This window comes from Schistocerca serialis, chromosome 1 (assembly GCF_023864345.2).
Source record: "Schistocerca serialis cubense isolate TAMUIC-IGC-003099 chromosome 1, iqSchSeri2.2, whole genome shotgun sequence".
NCBI lineage: Eukaryota > Metazoa > Arthropoda > Insecta > Orthoptera > Acrididae > Schistocerca > Schistocerca serialis.
In genome coordinates this window covers 166593009-166614679 of record NC_064638.1, presented here as the reverse complement: position 1 = coordinate 166614679, position 21671 = coordinate 166593009, and the positions used below count along the sequence as shown (strand labels likewise).

Genomic DNA, 21671 nt, shown 5'->3' with positions numbered 1-21671 from the left:
TTTCTTATTCAACAATGATTCTAAATTCATACTCTTTTCATTCTAAATCACTAATCAAATCCTTCTCCTCTGTTTGATAATATTGAAGTACAAATCATTTTTACTTAAAAACAAATGCACTTAACTTTACACTTACATTGCCACGAGTTCCCTACTCGGCGTCTGTCTCACTGTACTGATAGAACTCGCTCCTCGCTGACAAGGAGCGATGACACAGTTACTCTGACCGAAGACCGTGAGCGAATAATAAGCGATTCAAAATTGTCGCTTAGCCTCTGAGACATCCGTAATACGTATCGAAAATGAACTATTTAATGGAAACGGTACTAAGACATATACTTAGAGGATTCGCGGCTTCACCTTCATTTGTGGCAAACACTCGCCGCTCTGTTGTAAAGGCTGGCACACTGGTCGTGGAGTGATTCAGTGACAACCTGTTGTGACTGGTCCTGATTTATGGAGCCGACTGGTCGGCAGGTGGAGGGGGCGGGGGAACAGGAACTGGAGAGCGGGCGTCAGCTGGCGGCCCGCGCCAGCTGCTGAAAGCTCTGGAACGCGCGGCTGGAGGCTGCTCTGCCCTGCTCCGCTGACACAGACAGCGAAACGCGCTCCACCCCGGGCACGTCGGCGCCGCTCGGCTGAATTAATGACCGCCTCCGACAGCAGCGTTGAAGCGCGGCCGTTCAAGGACGGTTTCCGCCGACTGCAGTGCCACTCTGTGTGCCGAAACTTGAAAGCCTAGGTAGGGTTTCGAGTGAAGGAAGCATCTCATGCGTTAAATAGCAACGAAGCTGGAATGTCAAATCACGTGCGTTTACACGTCTACATGAGCCCAAATTAGGGAAGTGCTACCCTCGCCAGCAACGCAAATACAAGTCCCCTATTCACATCGGTATCGGCAAGTGTTATAACAGCATCCACAGTCGCAGTTATTACATTTTTTTAAACAGTTCCAACTCGTCCTTCATGACAGTGCTGAGGTGGGAGGTTGGAACCTGACCTCCATTTTCGCCTGCTAAAGTCGGACCTCGTAATACAGTGAGTGCAAATGTCAAAGAAGGAATGGCTAGAGGACACATACAAGGCTATAGGAGCATGCATGAGTATGGGAAAGATATATGCAGCGTGCTTTTGCTTGTGGTTTCATACGCAAATGCTAAACCAACTAGGGAAACCAGAAACTCCTTAAAGGAAGCCATGTGGGACCGACGAAATAGCCGGTTGCAAAGTTCTGGTAAGGACCCATTATTGCGTGGTATAACGAATTCATCTTGTCCTGAGATACGGGTGAAAACCACAGTGTCAACGTAGGCGGAGAAGATGGACCTCAGCTCGGTCAATCTAGCTGAAGTTGCAACCTTTAAAAGGGAAAACTGGTCTTTCACGTCTAGAAAGACAACCAATTTAACGAAAGAACACCCTGCCAGAAAATCGCCTGAACCTCCAGGTTGCCGGTGGATGTGGTGTAAGCCAAAATACGATTATATGTGTTGTGCATGACAGCCACTACTAATCCTCTCACCTCAACCAAGTGCAAGGATTATCAGCAGCAGGTTTCCCTTTATGGGAAGGATATTGTCAGTGGTTCTGTGCCAGAGCCTCATAGTTATGGGTTTTCTATCATCAGTCCTCTTTACCGACAACGCAGCCTTTAGCAGAACTGCCATTATCAATGTGCATAGTTATTATGCGTGAGCTGCATGCAATCCTATGGGAATGGTTGAGGCGTCCCATCAGCATCCATTCTAAAGAATTCGTGTCAGTATTTTCCAACTGTGACTTATTAAACTGATAGTTCGGTAATTTTCACACCTGTCGACACCTGATTTCTTCTGGATTGGAAGTATTGTATTTTTCTTGAAGTCTGAGGGTATTTCATCTGTGTCGTACATCTTGCTCACCAGATGGAAGAATTTTGTAATGGCTGGCTCTGCCAAGGCTATCAATGGTTATAGTAGCATGTTGTCTACTCCTGGGGCCTTGTTTCTACTTAGGACTTTCAGTGCTGTGCCATATTCTTCACGCAGTATCGTGTCTCCCACTTCGTCTTCATCTATGTCCTCTTCCACTGTCCTGCAGTACATCACCCTTGCCAAGACCGTCTATGTACTCCTACCACCTTTCTGCTTCCCTTTCGTTGCTTAGAACTGGTTTTTCATCTGAGCTCTTGATATTCAGAGAGGTCGTTCTATTTTCTCCAAAAGTCTAATTAATTTTCCTGTAGCCAGTATCAGTCCTACACCTAGTGATATATGCTTCTACCTCCCTAGATATGTCCTCTAGTCATCCCTGCTTAGCCATTTTGCATTCAACACAATCTCATTTTTGAGACGTTTGTATTCCTATTCGCATGATTCATTTAATACATTTTTATATTTTCTCCTTTCATGAATTAAATTCAGTATCTCTTCTGTTACCCAAGGATTTCTACTAGCATTCGTCATTTTACCTACCTGATACTCTGCTAACTTCACTATTTCATATCTCAAAGCTACCCATTCTTCTTGTACTGCATTTCTTTCCCCTGTTCTTGTCCATAGTTTCCAAGTGCTTTCTCTGAAACTCTCTACAGCATATGGTTGTTTCACTTTATCCAAGTTCCAACTACTTAAATTTTTCCCCGTTCGCCGTTTCTTCAGTTTTAATCTACAGTTCATAACCAACATATTGTGGTCAGAGTCCACGTCTGACTCTGGAAATGTCTTACAATTTAGCACCTGTTTCCTATATCTCTGACTTACGATTATGTAATCTATTTGAAACATTTCAGTATCTCCAGACCTCTTCCACGTATAAAAACTTCTTTCATAAATTTAAACCAAGTGTTAAGTTATGTTCTGTCCAAAATTCTACCAGGTGGCTTCCTCGCTCATTCCTTACCCCCAGTCCGTATTCATCTAATACTTTTTCTTCTCTTCCTTTTCCTGCTATCGAATTCCAGTCTCTTAGCTATCTGAATAATTTCTTTTATATTATCACATATTAATATTATACATATAATATTAATTGTCGCATGTAGCAAACTGCACAACATTTGATTATATAATTTTGTAAGAGTCAAAAGCAAAGGAAAAAGATGAAAACTTCCTAATTTCAACCAACGAACCAGAAGAAAAAATTTGCCACCTGATATGTGTGAGTGACAGTTCCACGCCGACGTTAAACATAGACGGTGGTCACGTCAATGTGACTGGACCATGTATCATTCTGTCCGTAATATTGCAATGTTATCAACTACATTACTGCCCATTAAAATTGCTACACTACGAAGATGTGCTACAAACGCGAAATTTAACCGACAGGAAGAAGGTGCTTTGATATGCAAATTATTAGCTTTTCAGAGAATTCACACAGGATTGGCGCCGGTGGCGACACCTACAGCGTGCTGACATGAGGAAAGTTTCCAGTCGATTTCACATACACAAACAGCACTTGACCGGCGTTGCCTGTCGAAACATTGTTGTAATGCCTCGTGTAAGGAGGAGAAATGCGTACCATCACGTTTCCGACTTAGATAAAGTTCGGATTGTAGCCTATCGCGATTGCGGTTTATCGTATCGCGATATTGCTGCTCGCGTTGGTCGAGATCCAATGACTGTTAGCAGAATATGGAATCGGTGGGTTCAGGAGGGTAACAAGGAACGCCGTGCTGGTTCCCAACGGCCTCGTATCACTAGCAGTCGAGATGACAGACATCTTATCCGCATGGCTGTAACGGATTGTGCAGCCACGTCTCGATCCCTGAGTCAACAGATTGGGACGTTTGCAAGACAACAACCATCTGAACGAACAGTTCGACGACGTTTGCAGCAGCATGGACTTTCAGCAGGCCATGGCTGCGGTTACCATTGACGCTGCATCACAGACAGGAGCTCCTCCGATGGTGTACTCAACGACGAACCTGGGTTCACGAATGGCAAAACGTCATTTTTTCGGATGAATCCAGGTTCTGTTTACAGCATCATGATGGTCGAATCCGTGTTTGGCGACATCGCGGCGAACGTACATTGGAAGCGTGTATTCGTCATCGCCATACTGGCGTAGCACCTGGCGTGATGGTATGGGGTGCCATTGTGTCGCGTCCCAAGCGTGGGTATTGCGAGGGATTGAGCGACACGGTTCGTGGATGGGATTTTAGCCGGTTGACCGTAGTGAGAGGGAGACTTTTGATCTGGCTAAGATGTAATAATCCCTGGTTTTCACAAGGCTAGGAAGGTGATAGAAATTAAAGTCGTGATAACTTTAACAATTTACGGTTTATTCCATATGAGTACAGCTCGCCCTATCTGACGGTGGTTGCACTCACAGGAAAGCCAAGTCTAACACAGAGACGGTGACTGACTCCACCGTTCCGACTGACCACTAGAAGTTCTGTCAAGCTTCCTAACACCCTACGTTAAATTCCCGCGGCTACGCCCTGACGCACTCCAGCGACTATCTCCGGCTGCCTGCCTACAGCCCGTTCCCCAGCCCAAGTCGGCTGCTGCTATCTAACTCTTCGCCCTCACCAGACACGACAAAACTTAGCTCCCCAGAGCGGCGTGCTCTCGGGTTTTGTTAGCGTTTCCCCTTCGACCCCGCCAGCGCTTGGCGTGACGTAGCGTCGAAGGCAACTTACCCTTATTTGGTCTCGTTAAAACATTGTTGTTGCTATTGTTCTTCAGAGGCTGAGTGGAGGGGCAGAGGCGCCTCTCCCTATATGGTCACGCACTGCGTCCTGAGCCCTTCATTGGCTCCTCATGACGTAGTGCGGTCCCCACCAGGGGCCCTCTTTCTTTCTCTCTCCACTCCCAGACCTCTCTCTCTAGCCAGGAATGCTTACTGTTGATATTCTTAATTGAATGCCTTTCATGAGTCCCTGCACAGACCCTCGTTTGTATCTACCGGCTGTTTACTTTCTTATCAACACACCCAGCTGCCCTGCAGCTCGAGTGCCGCCTCGGCTGACCCCTCGGCCACGCCTGGCGTCCAGCGCTACAACTTTAACTTCGTCCCACGTACTATTTTTAAGGTACTGCTTTTTAGACTTGGCTTGTTCCTGCGGTTACAACACCTCCCCCGCCAGGGAAATTGGCGTTACTCCTCAGAGTACCGTCAATTGTGATTCTCTCATTTTATTTGATTACATTTTCTTTGTTACATCAACACTTCATATGTTTCTTTATCTTTCGTATACACTTAATTCCATTAAGTTCTTTGTGAGACACAATCATTTTATACATACATTTATCAAGATACACTTTTCTTCTCTCTTTTTTTTTTTTCAATTCATTGCTACAACAATTATTTATCAAACATACATTTATCAAGGTACACTTTTCTTCTCTCTCTTTTTTTTTCAATTCATTGCTACAACAATTATTTATCAAACATACATTTATCAAGGTACACTTTTCTTCTCTCTTTTTTTTTCCATTCATTGATACAATTACAATCAAGGTACATTTTTAAACATTGATACAAAATACCATTTTCATTCAACAAATACATAGTTTCCAAAATGGACAAAACACTAAAATTGATTACACCTTTTCATAAGACACCTCTAATATATTTTACCTTTTGATTTGACTTAACGCCTGTTTCTGAACAGAACTGAATCTTCGTGGTTTTTCCCACATCTTTCGTATATTACTACCTCTTCAGTGTCTTTATTAGCTTGCCTTCTGCTTAAGCTAGTCTCTGGATATTGATTTACTATAGTGTTTCTTATACATACTTTTCCACAACAGTTATTATCGTCAAAGTACTTCCATAAACTTTTGAAGCGTTCCTTACAGCATTTACAATTTTTACAACAACATGTTATTATAATAACAATGACTATTGCTATAGCTATGTATGTAGTTACTGAGTAATGGGTAAAGTATCTGGAGTATTTTCGTTCCTCCTCCTGCCTTTCGACCATCCGCTGGACATCGTCCAACCTTTTCCCAGCGACTTTCAAGTCGTCTAATTGTGTTACTACCTGTTCTAGTGGTAAATCTAACGTTAACATTGATACATTCTTCTTTTCTTCGTTTACTACACAACAGTCAAATTCTAAATTAATTTGAGGTATTATATCCTTCTTTGTTACGTTACTATGAATTACTCTATCTGTTTGTATGAACACTCTCGTTCCATACCCTTTACATTTGCTATAAAAACTTATCTTTCCTACCCCTTTCATTAATAAATCCTTCGGGGGTTCTTTTCCACATAATACTGTTAGTCCTTCTTCCTTCGGAGCTACATATAGCCACTCATTACTGTTTAGATGGGTCCAAAGGCTCTGATTTAGTGCGACTATTTTTCGCACACAATCTTCCGGAATTTCTCTTACCGGTTGTAATAATTTGGCTTCGCATTCCTCATGGTCGAATGTCGATAGCAATGCAAATGACTGTCTGCACAGTCTTCTGCTCTTACTCAATTCTTTACATTTTAAATCATCCGCGGAAAGTTTCGCGTACTGCCTTTTGGATTCATCTATCAGTAGAAATTCTTTCTCTGGCTGTATGTATATGTACCTTCCTTTCATATTTGGGATCTCCTTTGGTAATGGGAGAACTCTGTACATATTGAAATTATTATTATCTATTAGGGGGATATTAATTACATACCCTAGTATGCTACCGGAAATGAACACATCTAAGTCAATTATTCTTAACAAGAGGTAGCCTGATGACTCCGCGAGAGGAACAGGAAACTTCACGTCCTTTAATTCGTCTCGGATTAAACTTAGATACTTCACAATTTGCACTGGGTTAATTATGTGAGGCTGAAGTATTCCCTTTTGAGCATTTACAATGGCATTTATCATTTGCTCATACTCTTCCTCGATTTGGCCAAACACTGCCGCTAACTGTAATACTTGTTCCGTTACGGTGGCAAAAGTTGCTACTCGTTTGAAACCTATATCTGTCTCCTTCACGTATTCTTTCATAAACCTTTCGAGTCTCTGCATGCCTGTTCTTAAAATGTGTTCGTTTGATTCTAGTGTATACACTGTTCTGTTTACTCCTGCTAACGTGGCCCTTACCACTGCCACCTGTTCCTTAGTTAACCTCAGCAACCCTTCCGAATTCTTTTCCATAGCATCTATTCTTTCCTTATAATATGCTGCGTCTGCTTCGTCCAATGTTCCGAACAGTATTTTACTTACCTGTCCGACGAAGTTGAACACTCCTCTCTTCCTTCTGATTTCGTGTTTTGTGAGTTGCTGTACGAGTTGCTGTAGCCCTGTAATCTTTTCAACGTGATGTGTGACTTGCTGATCTAATACCCTACATTCTATTAATCCAATGTTTAATTGTTTCAATGTGTCACGGCACCGCTGCACCGCCGCCTTACCATACCTCTCGGCTTTTTGGAATCTTTCTGTTATTACATCTAAATTAACATATGTAACTATCCTCCATGTGGTACTGTATATCTCTATTTGTCCTACATGATCGTAATATAGTCCTGATGAGCTTGGTATTGAGGTCACTTTAAAATCGTTCGTTTCGTATTCTGATGCAACGAAGTTGTATGTTGCTATCACTATGATGAGTTGCATCACTTGCCACTTGAGTGCCATACCTGAAATTTAAAAGAACTGTTTCAGCCTGTTGGCATGTACTTTTGTTTCTTTATTTCTTTTAACTCTTATGACTACGTTAGGACCTTCCACTTTTAATACTTCAAATGGACCTCTCCATTGCGAATCTAGTTTCCGAGATCTACCACGTCTCACTGATTCGTCGTGTAATAATACCTTGTCCCCTACATTAAATTCTTTTGGGTTCTGTTTCAAATCATACTGTCCTTTACTGATTACCTTACTTTTTATAATAGAATCCCTAGCCACTCTATGGGCTTCCTGCATTCTTGCTCTTAGCTTATTTACATACGAATCATAATCGTAACTTACCTGCGGTGTTTCTTGCTGCAGTACTCCTGGTATGTTAACCTTTCTTCCGTACATTAACTCAAATGGTGTATAACCTGTGCTGCTGTGTGGTGTAGTGTTGAATACAAAAATTGCATACGGTACCCATTTGTCCCATGAACTTTGATCTCCTGTTACAAAATGTCTGAGATATTCTACAATTGTTCTATGGCTCCTTTCTAGAGCACCATTTGACTCAGGGTGGTACGCTGTGGTATTTATACGTTTTACCTTCAACAATTTACATACACTTTTAAACACATCACTCAGAAAATTCGATCCTTGATCAGTTAACAAAACTGATGGAATCCCATATCTTAGCACTATATTTTCCACAAACGCTTCTGCTACAGTTTCCGCGTCTTGCTTATCAATCGGGACTGCTACTGTGAATTTACTCAGATCGTCTTGGAACGTTAGCATGTATCTTTTCCCTGTACTAGATACATCTAGTGGACCCACTATATCCATTGCACATTTTTCAAATATTGTCTCAGCTGTGTCTGTAATTTCTAAAGGCATCCTTGTTTTCATTTGTGTGTTTTTGTTCTTTTGACATGATGGACACTTTCTAATATAATTTTCAATGTCTCGCTTCATTCCGCGCCACTGCTTGTACGCTTTTATCCTCTCGAATGTCCTATGCATTCCCTGGTGCCCTCCCAAGGGATTATCATGCATCTCCTTTAATATGCTTTCCTTTTCTTCGGGGCTAATTTCCTCGCTACCATTTGTTTCCTGCTTTATTTCACCTGACACTTGCGCTTGCCGCACATTTACGGAACTCTGTTCCGCCTTTGCTTGTGCTACGGAGGTTCTTTCCGCCTCCACATTTCGCTTTGACATTCTCTCTTCCTTTTCTTCCTGCTGTATCCGGCTTAACGCGTCTGCATTACTGTTTAGCCTTCCTGGCTTATATACTACCTCGTAGTCGTACTCCTCGAGCTTCAGTCTCCACTTCAAGAGCCTCGAACTCGGATCCTTTACACTGAAAATCCATGTTAGTGGCTTATGGTCTGTCACCACTGTGAATTTTCGTCCATACACGTATGGTCTAAACTGTTTTACCGCGTACACTATAGCCAACAACTCTTTTTCCGTTGTACTGTAGTTCAGTTCTGCTTTGTTCAGTGCTCTGGATGCATATGCAATCGGCAAGTCTTCGCCAATCTTTTTCCCTTGCGATAACACGGCTCCCAACGCTGCGTTACTCGCATCCGTTGTGATTATAAACGGTTTCGTGAAGTCAGGATACTGAAGTAACGGAGGATTCACTAATTTCTCTTTCAGTTCCTCGAACGCATTCTTCTGTCGTTCTCCCCATTGGTACTCTACTCCTTTCTTTAGGAGCTCATGGAGAGGTTTCGCAATTTTGCTGAAATTGGCAATGAAACGTCGATAGTACCCTATCAATCCCAGAAACCCTTTTAGTTCTTTTGTTGTTCTCGGCTGTGGGAAGAACTTCACCTTCTCCACCTTTGCCATATCCGGTGATATTCCCTTGTCCGTGATACAATGACCTAGGAATATTACCTCCTTCCTCAGAAATTCACACTTGTCTGGTTGCAACTTCAGATTATGCTCGCGCAACCTGTCAAATATTTCCCGGAGCTTTTCGTTATGCTCCTGCAGGTTTCTCCCATAACATACTATGTCGTCCAAATAGACAAAACATTTAACACCCTGTAAACCTGCCAGTACTGTGTTCATCAGTCTCTGGAAACATCCTGGGGCTCCCTTCAGTCCCATCGGCATTCTTTTGTATTCGTAATGTTGATAGTTTGAGCTGAATGCCGTTTTCTCTCTGTCCTTCTCGTCCGTCAATATTTGATGGTACCCGCTTGCAAGGTCAAGCGTCGAGAAGTACTTGGCTTGCCCTAATTGATCCAGGATATCGGAGATATTCGGCAGTGGAAATGCATCGCCTACCGTGATGTCATTTAATTGTCGGTAGTCCACTACTATTCTCCATTTCTGCTTGCCGCTGGCATCTAACTTCTTTGGAACTAACAGTAACGGTGCGTTCCATGCGCTCTTGCTTTCGACAATTATGTCATCCTTCAGCATTTGTTCTATTTGCTCTTTTAGCACTTCCTTTTGCGCTTCAGGGATCCTGTACGGTCTAGCGTTCACTACTTTCCCCGCGTGTTCCGGCGCAATCGGTATTCTATGTTTCACTGCAGAAGTATAGGACAATTTGTCCCCCGGCAGATGAAATACATCTCCGTACTCCGTGCAGACCTCTGCTAGAGCGCTCTTTTCTTCGCCGTTCAAATGATCCATTCTGAGCTGCCTTCGCAACACGCTAGCACGACTTTCCGTCTTACCTACTGCCTCAGTGCTACATTTTACTTCGCGAACTTTCGCTATTCTTTCTACTTCTTCCGTTATTAGTCTTACACTTCCTAATCGAACTCTGTCCTCTGACACGTTCAATGCACTTACTATGCATTTCCCATTTCGCACTTTTACTAAGGACTCAGGTACATGCACCCCTTGTGCAATCTCCTGCCTTGGTATGACCATTTCTCGTTCGATTCCCCGTGGTACCTTTCCGTCCACTTTCAACAACATTATTCTTTCTTCCCGGGGCCCTATCTCCCCTCCTATTTCTGGATCTGCTTCTTTCTCGTGTCCCTTTGGTTCTTCCTCTACTACTAAGGGTATATCTCGCCCTTTTAGTCTTATCACTTTACCCGCATAGTCTAGCTTGACTCTATGCTGTGTCAAGAAATTTCTCCCTATCAATCCGTCGTACGGAATGTCTAGCCCTCTACCGTACACGTGAAATTTCTGTCTCACCTTTTCAGATCCGTCTATACTTAAGTTTATTTGTACCGTGCCTATAGTGCTAACGGCTTCACTCGTTACACCCTTTAACCGAAGTTTTTCTGTTTCATTGATCCCAAGCATACTCTTTACCGGAATACTCGTCCGCTTTAGCAAACACAATTGTGCTCCTGTATCTATTAATAACTTTAAATACTTCTTTAGTTCTACACAGTACAATACGACCACGTCGTTTTCTGTTGCACAGTCGATTACCCTCACTGTGGGCTTACCTATTGCAACAAGGCCCGACTGCGCGGCCTTGCCGCCTCTTAGTTTCCCTGTACTACCTTTCCTGTTTTGCTCGATACTGGCACCCTGCCTTTTCTCCAGGCGTGCCAGGGCCCTTCGTGGCAGTCTTTCGCGTAGTGGCCCTGCCGCTTACACTTAAAGCACGCAACATCTTTTACTCTTGTGCACGGAACTCCGCAGTTCCCTGGTAAATTACACTGTGGACATCTCCACTCTCGTAACCCTCCATCGGTTTCTCTATGATTCCCTCTGAATTCCCTTACATCTATCGGGTGAACTTTCCTTAACCGTACCCTGCATTCCATGTCTGTGTGTCCCGGCTTGTCACACCCATAGCAAAAATTTGTAAATTCTCTACCTGTCATGGTTCGTACTCTATGCTCTGGCCTGTTTTTTCTACACTTGCTCGCTATGTGACCTCTCAGCCCACAATTAAAACATTTCAACTCTTTACCTTCTCTCGCGCTTTTTACAGCTTCCTTATTTCGAGTGTACGTGACCCTCGGGGCTAGTCCCCGCTCTCTCATAGACAATATCGCACTCTCTTCCTGCAGTGCCAATTCCACTGCTGCTGCCAACGTGATTTCGTCGCCTCTGCTTCTCACTATTGTCTGTATTCTGTCATTACTTAAACCCTGTATAAAACACGCTCTTCCTAGGGAGTCAACTAGTTCTATTGCACCTTTCAAGTTTTCTCGGGCCGTAACTCTATTTACTGCTTCTCGAAAGTCTCTCTGCATTTCATCAATTCTGCTTGCCCACATTGCTATTGGTTCCCCTTGTCCTTGTCTGGCTTGAAAAATTTTACAAGCGTAATAGTCTATAGTACGCTTACTGGCATAATTCTCTTCCAAAACGCGTTTCACCTCTTGCCACGTACCTGTGCGTTCACGCACCTGCAATCTCGACCTAGCTTCACCGGTTATCTTTGCTTTCACGAACTTCAATAACGTTTCGTGTTCCTCAGGCTTTACTAATTCAAAAGCTGCATCTACATTTTCGATAAATTCTCTTAAATCCTTCTTGTTCCCTTCGAAAACTTTCGACACAATACATAGGGCCTCTTTCACTGACATCTTACCACTAGTGGAGGATGACGCAACTTCACTATTTAGGGGCATCTTAACTAAGTTAACACTTTACACAACAAAATACAATATTCTTAATACAGTTTTACAATTACCGCTTCTTTTGTGGTGCGCCGTCTGCTCTGTTGGCTCGCGTCGTCCTGCGCTGCTTCGCGCTCTCCTTGTGCCCGCGCTGTCCCGCGCTGCTCCGCGCTCTCTTTGTGCCCGCGCTGTCCCGCGCTGTCCCGCGCTGCTCCGCGCTCTCTTTGTGCCCGCGCTGTCCCGCGCTGTTCCGCACTGCTCCGCGCTGTCTCTGCGCCCGCACTGTCCCGCGCTGCTGCGATGCGCCGGCCGCCGCTCTGCTGGGCTGTGCCGACCCCGTCGCTCTCCTCGGCTGCCGCTGCTACGGCTGCTGCCGCTTCTGCTGCTGCTCGGCCCGGACCCCCGGACTCGATCGCTGGCTGCTTAGGCACCTCTGTGCCTCGTCGCTCCGTGTCGCGCTGCCGCTGTCCTGCGTTGCCCTGCACCCGCGAGGACTACCTTTCTGGACTCTAACGTACTGGTGCTACTAATGCTGAAAGTTGCGAGTCGCCACAACTTCCTGCCAATTGCCACAGTCGCTGTAGCAAAATCTAACGTCTTCTGTAGGTAGAAGCTTATGCGCCGTTGTGATAACCCCACACCTGGCACCAAAAAGTTTTTATTTATGTCGCGTCCCAAGCGTGGGTATTGCGAGGGATTGAGCGACACGGTTCGTGGATGGGATTTTAGCCGGTTGACCGTAGTGAGAGGGAGACTTTTGATCTGGCTAAGATGTAATAATCCCTGGTTTTCACAAGGCTAGGAAGGTGATAGAAATTAAAGTCGTGATAACTTTAACAATTTACGGTTTATTCCATATGAGTACAGCTCGCCCTATCTGACGGTGGTTGCACTCACAGGAAAGCCAAGTCTAACACAGAGACGGTGACTGACTCCACCGTTCCGACTGACTACTAGAAGTTCTGTCAAGCTTCCTAACACCCTACGTTAAATTCCCGCGGCTACGCCCTGACGCACTCCAGCGACTATCTCCGGCTGCCTGCCTACAGCCCGTTCCCCAGCCCAAGTCGGCTGCTGCTATCTAACTCTTCGCCCTCACCAGACACGACAAAACTTAGCTCCCCAGAGCGGCGTGCTCTCGGGTTTTGTTAGCGTTTCCCCTTCGACCCCGCCAGCGCTTGGCGTGACGTAGCGTCGAAGGCAACTTACCCTTATTTGGTCTCGTTAAAACATTGTTGTTGCTATTGTTCTTCAGAGGCTGAGTGGAGGGGCAGAGGCGCCTCTCCCTATATGGTCACGCACTGCGTCCTGAGCCCTTCATTGGCTCCTCATGACGTAGTGCGGTCCCCACCAGGGGCCCTCTTTCTTTCTCTCTCCACTCCCAGACCTCTCTCTCTAGCCAGGAATGCTTACTGTTGATATTCTTAATTGAATGCCTTTCATGAGTCCCTGCACAGACCCTCGTTTGTATCTACCGGCTGTTTACTTTCTTATCAACACACCCAGCTGCCCTGCAGCTCGAGTGCCGCCTCGGCTGACCCCTCGGCCACGCCTGGCGTCCAGCGCTACAACTTTAACTTCGTCCCACGTACTATTTTTAAGGTACTGCTTTTTAGACTTGGCTTGTTCCTGCGGTTACAACACCTCCCCCGCCAGGGAAATTGGCGTTACTCCTCAGAGTACCGTCAATTGTGATTCTCTCATTTTATTTGATTACATTTTCTTTGTTACATCAACACTTCATATGTTTCTTTATCTTTCGTATACACTTAATTCCATTAAGTTCTTTGTGAGACACAATCATTTTATACATACATTTATCAAGATACACTTTTCTTCTCTCTTTTTTTTTTTTCAATTCATTGCTACAACAATTATTTATCAAACATACATTTATCAAGGTACACTTTTCTTCTCTCTCTTTTTTTTTCAATTCATTGCTACAACAATTATTTATCAAACATACATTTATCAAGGTACACTTTTCTTCTCTCTTTTTTTTTCCATTCATTGATACAATTACAATCAAGGTACATTTTTAAACATTGATACAAAATACCATTTTCATTCAACAAATACATAGTTTCCAAAATGGACAAAACACTAAAATTGATTACACCTTTTCATAAGACACCTCTAATATATTTTACCTTTTGATTTGACTTAACGCCTGTTTCTGAACAGAACTGAATCTTCGTGGTTTTTCCCACATCTTTCGTATATTACTACCTCTTCAGTGTCTTTATTAGCTTGCCTTCTGCTTAAGCTAGTCTCTGGATATTGATTTACTATAGTGTTTCTTATACATACTTTTCCACAACAGTTATTATCGTCAAAGTACTTCCATAAACTTTTGAAGCGTTCCTTACAGCATTTACAATTTTTACAACAACATGTTATTATAATAACAATGACTATTGCTATAGCTATGTATGTAGTTACTGAGTAATGGGTAAAGTATCTGGAGTATTTTAGTTCCTCCTCCTGCCTTTCGACCATCCGCTGGACATCGTCCAACCTTTTCCCAGCGACTTTCAAGTCGTCTAATTGTGTTACTACCTGTTCTAGTGGTAAATCTAACGTTAACATTGATACATTCTTCTTTTCTTCGTTTACTACACAACAGTCAAATTCTAAATTAATTTGAGGTATTATATCCTTCTTTGTTACGTTACTATGAATTACTCTATCTGTTTGTATGAACACTCTCGTTCCATACCCTTTACATTTGCTATAAAAACTTATCTTTCCTACCCCTTTCATTAATAAATCCTTCGGGGGTTCTTTTCCACATAATACTGTTAGTCCTTCTTCCTTCGGAGCTACATATAGCCACTCATTACTGTTTAGATGGGTCCAAAGGCTCTGATTTAGTGCGACTATTTTTCGCACACAATCTTCCGGAATTTCTCTTACCGGTTGTAATAATTTGGCTTCGCATTCCTCATGGTCGAATGTCGATAGCAATGCAAATGACTGTCTGCACAGTCTTCTGCTCTTACTCAATTCTTTACATTTTAAATCATCCGCGGAAAGTTTCGCGTACTGCCTTTTGGATTCATCTATCAGTAGAAATTCTTTCTCTGGCTGTATGTATATGTACCTTCCTTTCATATTTGGGATCTCCTTTGGTAATGGGAGAACTCTGTACATATTGAAATTATTATTATCTATTAGGGGGATATTAATTACATACCCTAGTATGCTACCGGAAATGAACACATCTAAGTCAATTATTCTTAACAAGAGGTAGCCTGATGACTCCGCGAGAGGAACAGGAAACTTCACGTCCTTTAATTCGTCTCGGATTAAACTTAGATACTTCACAATTTGCACTGGGTTAATTATGTGAGGCTGAAGTATTCCCTTTTGAGCATTTACAATGGCATTTATCATTTGCTCATACTCTTCCTCGATTTGGCCAAACACTGCCGCTAACTGTAATACTTGTTCCGTTACGGTGGCAAAAGTTGCTACTCGTTTGAAACCTATATCTGTCTCCTTCACGTATTCTTTCATAAACCTTTCGAGTCTCTGCATGCCTGTTCTTAAAATGTGTTCGTTTGATTCTAGTGTATACACTGTTCTGTTTACTCCTGCTAACGTGGCCCTTACCACTGCCACCTGTTCCTTAGTTAACCTCAGCAACCCTTCCGAATTCTTTTCCATAGCATCTATTCTTTCCTTATAATATGCTGCGTCTGCTTCGTCCAATGTTCCGAACAGTATTTTACTTACCTGTCCGACGAAGTTGAACACTCCTCTCTTCCTTCTGGTTTCGTGTTTTGTGAGTTGCTGTACGAGTTGCTGTAGCCCTGTAATCTTTTCAACGTGATGTGTGACTTGCTGATCTAATACCCTACATTCTATTAATCCAATGTTTAATTGTTTCAATGTGTCACGGCACCGCTGCACCGCCGCCTTACCATACCTCTCGGCTTTTTGGAATCTTTCTGTTATTACATCTAAATTAACATATGTAACTATCCTCCATGTGGTACTGTATATCTCTATTTGTCCTACATGATCGTAATATAGTCCTGATGAGCTTGGTATTGAGGTCACTTTAAAATCGTTCGTTTCGTATTCTGATGCAACGAAGTTGTATGTTGCTATCACTATGATGAGTTGCATCACTTGCCACTTGAGTGCCATACCTGAAATTTAAAAGAACTGTTTCAGCCTGTTGGCATGTACTTTTGTTTCTTTATTTCTTTTAACTCTTATGACTACGTTAGGACCTTCCACTTTTAATACTTCAAATGGACCTCTCCATTGCGAATCTAGTTTCCGAGATCTACCACGTCTCACTGATTCGTCGTGTAATAATACCTTGTCCCCTACATTAAATTCTTTTGGGTTCTGTTTCAAATCATACTGTCCTTTACTGATTACCTTACTTTTTATAATAGAATCCCTAGCCACTCTATGGGCTTCCTGCATTCTTGCTCTTAGCTTATTTACATACGAATCATAATCGTAACTTACCTGCGGTGTTTCTTGCTGCAGTACTCCTGGTATGTTAACCTTTCTTCCGTACATTAACTCAAATGGTGTATAACCTGTGCTGCTGTGTGGTGTAGTGTTGAATACAAAAATTGCATACGGTACCCATTTGTCCCATGAACTTTGATCTCCTGTTACAAAATGTCTGAGATATTCTACAATTGTTCTATGGCTCCTTTCTAGAGCACCATTTGACTCAGGGTGGTACGCTGTGGTATTTATACGTTTTACCTTCAACAATTTACATACACTTTTAAACACATCACTCAGAAAATTCGATCCTTGATCAGTTAACAAAACTGATGGAATCCCATATCTTAGCACTATATTTTCCACAAACGCTTCTGCTACAGTTTCCGCGTCTTGCTTATCAATCGGGACTGCTACTGTGAATTTACTCAGATCGTCTTGGAACGTTAGCATGTATCTTTTCCCTGTACTAGATACATCTAGTGGACCCACTATATCCATTGCACATTTTTCAAATATTGTCTCAGCTGTGTCTGTAATTTCTAAAGGCATCCTTGTTTTCATTTGTGTGTTTTTGTTCTTTTGACATGATGGACACTTTCTAATATAATTTTCAATGTCTCGCTTCATTCCGCGCCACTGCTTGTACGCTTTTATCCTCTCGAATGTCCTATGCATTCCCTGGTGCCCTCCCAAGGGATTATCATGCATCTCCTTTAATATGCTTTCCTTTTCTTCGGGGCTAATTTCCTCGCTACCATTTGTTTCCTGCTTTATTTCACCTGACACTTGCGCTTGCCGCACATTTACGGAACTCTGTTCCGCCTTTGCTTGTGCTACGGAGGTTCTTTCCGCCTCCACATTTCGCTTTGACATTCTCTCTTCCTTTTCTTCCTGCTGTATCCGGCTTAACGCGTCTGCATTACTGTTTAGCCTTCCTGGCTTATATACTACCTCGTAGTCGTACTCCTCGAGCTTCAGTCTCCACTTCAAGAGCCTCGAACTCGGATCCTTTACACTGAAAATCCATGTTAGTGGCTTATGGTCTGTCACCACTGTGAATTTTCGTCCATACACGTATGGTCTAAACTGTTTTACCGCGTACACTATAGCCAACAACTCTTTTTCCGTTGTACTATAGTTCAGTTCTGCTTTGTTCAGTGCTCTGGATGCATATGCAATCGGCAAGTCTTCGCCAATCTTTTTCCCTTGCGATAACACGGCTCCCAACGCTGCGTTACTCGCATCCGTTGTGATTATAAACGGTTTCGTGAAGTCAGGATACTGAAGTAACGGAGGATTCACTAATTTCTCTTTCAGTTCCTCGAACGCATTCTTCTGTCGTTCTCCCCATTGGTACTCTACTCCTTTCTTTAGGAGCTCATGGAGAGGTTTCGCAATTTTGCTGAAATTGGCAATGAAACGTCGATAGTACCCTATCAATCCCAGAAACCCTTTTAGTTCTTTTGTTGTTCTCGGCTGTGGGAAGAACTTCACCTTCTCCACCTTTGCCATATCCGGTGATATTCCCTTGTCCGTGATACAATGACCTAGGAATATTACCTCCTTCCTCAGAAATTCACACTTGTCTGGTTGCAACTTCAGATTATGCTCGCGCAACCTGTCAAATATTTCCCGGAGCTTTTCGTTATGCTCCTGCAGGTTTCTCCCATAACATACTATGTCGTCCAAATAGACAAAACATTTAACACCCTGTAAACCTGCCAGTACTGTGTTCATCAGTCTCTGGAAACATCCTGGGGCTCCCTTCAGTCCCATCGGCATTCTTTTGTATTCGTAATGTTGATAGTTTGAGCTGAATGCCGTTTTCTCTCTGTCCTTCTCGTCCGTCAATATTTGATGGTACCCGCTTGCAAGGTCAAGCGTCGAGAAGTACTTGGCTTGCCCTAATTGATCCAGGATATCGGAGATATTCGGCAGTGGAAATGCATCGCCTACCGTGATGTCATTTAATTGTCGGTAGTCCACTACTATTCTCCATTTCTGCTTGCCGCTGGCATCTAACTTCTTTGGAACTAACAGTAACGGTGCGTTCCATGCGCTCTTGCTTTCGACAATTATGTCATCCTTCAGCATTTGTTCTATTTGCTCTTTTAGCACTTCCTTTTGCGCTTCAGGGATCCTGTACGGTCTAGCGTTCACTACTTTCCCCGCGTGTTCCGGCGCAATCGGTATTCTATGTTTCACTGCAGAAGTATAGGACAATTTGTCCCCCGGCAGATGAAATACATCTCCGTACTCCGTGCAGACCTCTGCTAGAGCGCTCTTTTCTTCGCCGTTCAAATGATCCATTCTGAGCTGCCTTCGCAACACGCTAGCACGACTTTCCGTCTTACCTACTGCCTCAGTGCTACATTTTACTTCGCGAACTTTCGCTATTCTTTCTACTTCTTCCGTTATTAGTCTTACACTTCCTAATCGAACTCTGTCCTCTGACACGTTCAATGCACTTACTATGCATTTCCCATTTCGCACCTTTACTAAGGACTCAGGTACATGCACCCCTTGTGCAATCTCCTGCCTTGGTATGACCATTTCTCGTTCGATTCCCCGTGGTACCTTTCCGTCCACTTTCAACAACATTATTCTTTCTTCCCGGGGCCCTATCTCCCCTCCTATTTCTGGATCTGCTTCTTTCTCGTGTCCCTTTGGTTCTTCCTCTACTACTAAGGGTATATCTCGCCCTTTTAGTCTTATCACTTTACCCGCATAGTCTAGCTTGACTCTATGCTGTGTCAAGAAATTTCTCCCTATCAATCCGTCGTACGGAATGTCTAGCCCTCTACCGTACACGTGAAATTTCTGTCTCACCTTTTCAGATCCGTCTATACTTAAGTTTATTTGTACCGTGCCTATAGTGCTAACGGCTTCACTCGTTACACCCTTTAACCGAAGTTTTTCTGTTTCATTGATCCCAAGCATACTCTTTACCGGAATACTCGTCCGCTTTAGCAAACACAATTGTGCTCCTGTATCTATTAATAACTTTAAATACTTCTTTAGTTCTACACAGTACAATACGACCACGTCGTTTTCTGTTGCACAGTCGATTACCCTCACTGTGGGCTTACCTATTGCAACAAGGCCCGACTGCGCGGCCTTGCCGCCTCTTAGTTTCCCTGTACTACCTTTCCTGTTTTGCTCGATACTGGCACCCTGCCTTTTCTCCAGGCGTGCCAGGGCCCTTCGTGGCAGTCTTTCGCGTAGTGGCCCTGCCGCTTACACTTAAAGCACGCAACATCTTTTACTCTTGTGCACGGAACTCCGCAGTTCCCTGGTAAATTACACTGTGGACATCTCCACTCTCGTAACCCTCCATCGGTTTCTCTATGATTCCCTCTGAATTCCCTTACATCTATCGGGTGAACTTTCCTTAACCGTACCCTGCATTCCATGTCTGTGTGTCCCGGCTTGTCACACCCATAGCAAAAATTTGTAAATTCTCTACCTGTCATGGTTCGTACTCTATGCTCTGGCCTGTTTTTTCTACACTTGCTCGCTATGTGACCTCTCAGCCCACAATTAAAACATTTCAACTCTTTACCTTCTCTCGCGCTTTTTACAGCTTCCTTATTTCGAGTGTACGTGACCCTCGGGGCTAGTCCCCGCTCTCTCATAGACAATATCGCACTCTCTTCCTGCAGTGCCAATTCCACTGCTGCTGCCAACGTGATTTCGTCGCCTCTGCTTCTCACTATTGTCTGTATTCTGTCATTACTTAAACCCTGTATAAAACACGCTCTTCCTAGGGAGTCAACTAGTTCTATTGCACCTTTCAAGTTTTCTCGGGCCGTAACTCTATTTACTGCTTCTCGAAAGTCTCTCTGCATTTCATCAATTCTGCTTGCCCACATTGCTATTGGTTCCCCTTGTCCTTGTCTGGCTTGAAAAATTTTACAAGCGTAATAGTCTATAGTACGCTTACTGGCATAATTCTCTTCCAAAACGCGTTTCACCTCTTGCCACGTACCTGTGCGTTCACGCACCTGCAATCTCGACCTAGCTTCACCGGTTATCTTTGCTTTCACGAACTTCAATAACGTTTCGTGTTCCTCAGGCTTTACTAATTCAAAAGCTGCATCTACATTTTCGATAAATTCTCTTAAATCCTTCTTGTTCCCTTCGAAAACTTTCGACACAATACATAGGGCCTCTTTCACTGACATCTTACCACTAGTGGAGGATGACGCAACTTCACTATTTAGGGGCATCTTAACTAAGTTAACACTTTACACAACAAAATACAATATTCTTAATACAGTTTTACAATTACCGCTTCTTTTGTGGTGCGCCGTCTGCTCTGTTGGCTCGCGTCGTCCTGCGCTGCTTCGCGCTCTCCTTGTGCCCGCGCTGTCCCGCGCTGCTCCGCGCTCTCTTTGTGCCCGCGCTGTCCCGCGCTGTTCCGCACTGCTCCGCGCTGTCTCTGCGCCCGCACTGTCCCGCGCTGCTGCGATGCGCCGGCCGCCGCTCTGCTGGGCTGTGCCGACCCCGTCGCTCTCCTCGGCTGCCGCTGCTACGGCTGCTGCCGCTTCTGCTGCTGCTCGGCCCGGACCCCCGGACTCGATCGCTGGCTGCTTAGGCACCTCTGTGCCTCGTCGCTCCGTGTCGCGCTGCCGCTGTCCTGCGTTGCCCTGCACCCGCGAGGACTACCTTTCTGGACTCTAACGTACTGGTGCTACTAATGCTGAAAGTTGCGAGTCGCCACAACTTCCTGCCAATTGCCACAGTCGCTGTAGCAAAATCTAACGTCTTCTGTAGGTAGAAGCTTATGCGCCGTTGTGATAACCCCACACCTGGCACCAAAAAGTTTTTATTTATGTCGCGTCCCAAGCGTGGGTATTGCGAGGGATTGAGCGACACGGTTCGTGGATGGGATTTTAGCCGGTTGACCGTAGTGAGAGGGAGACTTTTGATCTGGCTAAGATGTAATAATCCCTGGTTTTCACAAGGCTAGGAAGGTGATAGAAATTAAAGTCGTGATAACTTTAACAATTTACGGTTTATTCCATATGAGTACAGCTCGCCCTATCTGACGGTGGTTGCACTCACAGGAAAGCCAAGTCTAACAC

The 21671-nt window shown here is 43.9% G+C and overlaps 2 protein-coding genes across 2 annotated transcripts; both read right to left on the bottom strand.

Moving 5' to 3' along the window:
- Positions 1–515: 515 nt before the first annotated feature.
- LOC126458066 (uncharacterized) lies at positions 516–12072 on the bottom strand. The gene is made up of 2 exons (XM_050094908.1): positions 11470–12072; positions 516–638 (listed from the first exon to the last, which is right to left on the bottom strand). Exons 1-2 carry the CDS (start codon positions 12070–12072, stop codon positions 516–518), a joined length of 726 nt encoding a protein of 241 aa, XP_049950865.1.
- A 103-nt stretch (positions 12073–12175) lies between these two features.
- Positions 12176–20768, bottom strand: LOC126457987 (uncharacterized). The gene is made up of 2 exons (XM_050094793.1): positions 20166–20768; positions 12176–12400 (listed from the first exon to the last, which is right to left on the bottom strand). The coding sequence occupies exons 1-2, from the start codon at positions 20766–20768 to the stop codon at positions 12176–12178; spliced, it is 828 nt and encodes a 275-aa protein (XP_049950750.1).
- Positions 20769–21671: the final 903 nt, after the last annotated feature.

What these genes read in the sequence shown, in the direction of transcription:
- LOC126458066 (XM_050094908.1), bottom strand. Translation starts at nt 12,072, where the DNA reads ATGTCAGTGAAAGAGGCCCTATGTATTGTGTCGAAAGTTTTCGAAGGG. An exon ending in ACACTCGAAATAAGGAAGCT is followed by an intron (nt 639 to 11,469) that starts GTAAAAAGCGCG and finishes TCATTAATTCAG; the next exon opens with CCGAGCGGCGCCGACGTGCC.
- LOC126457987 (XM_050094793.1), bottom strand. Translation starts at nt 20,768, where the DNA reads ATGTCAGTGAAAGAGGCCCTATGTATTGTGTCGAAAGTTTTCGAAGGG. An exon ending in ACACTCGAAATAAGGAAGCT is followed by an intron (nt 12,401 to 20,165) that starts GTAAAAAGCGCG and finishes GGCGCATCGCAG; the next exon opens with CAGCGCGGGACAGTGCGGGC.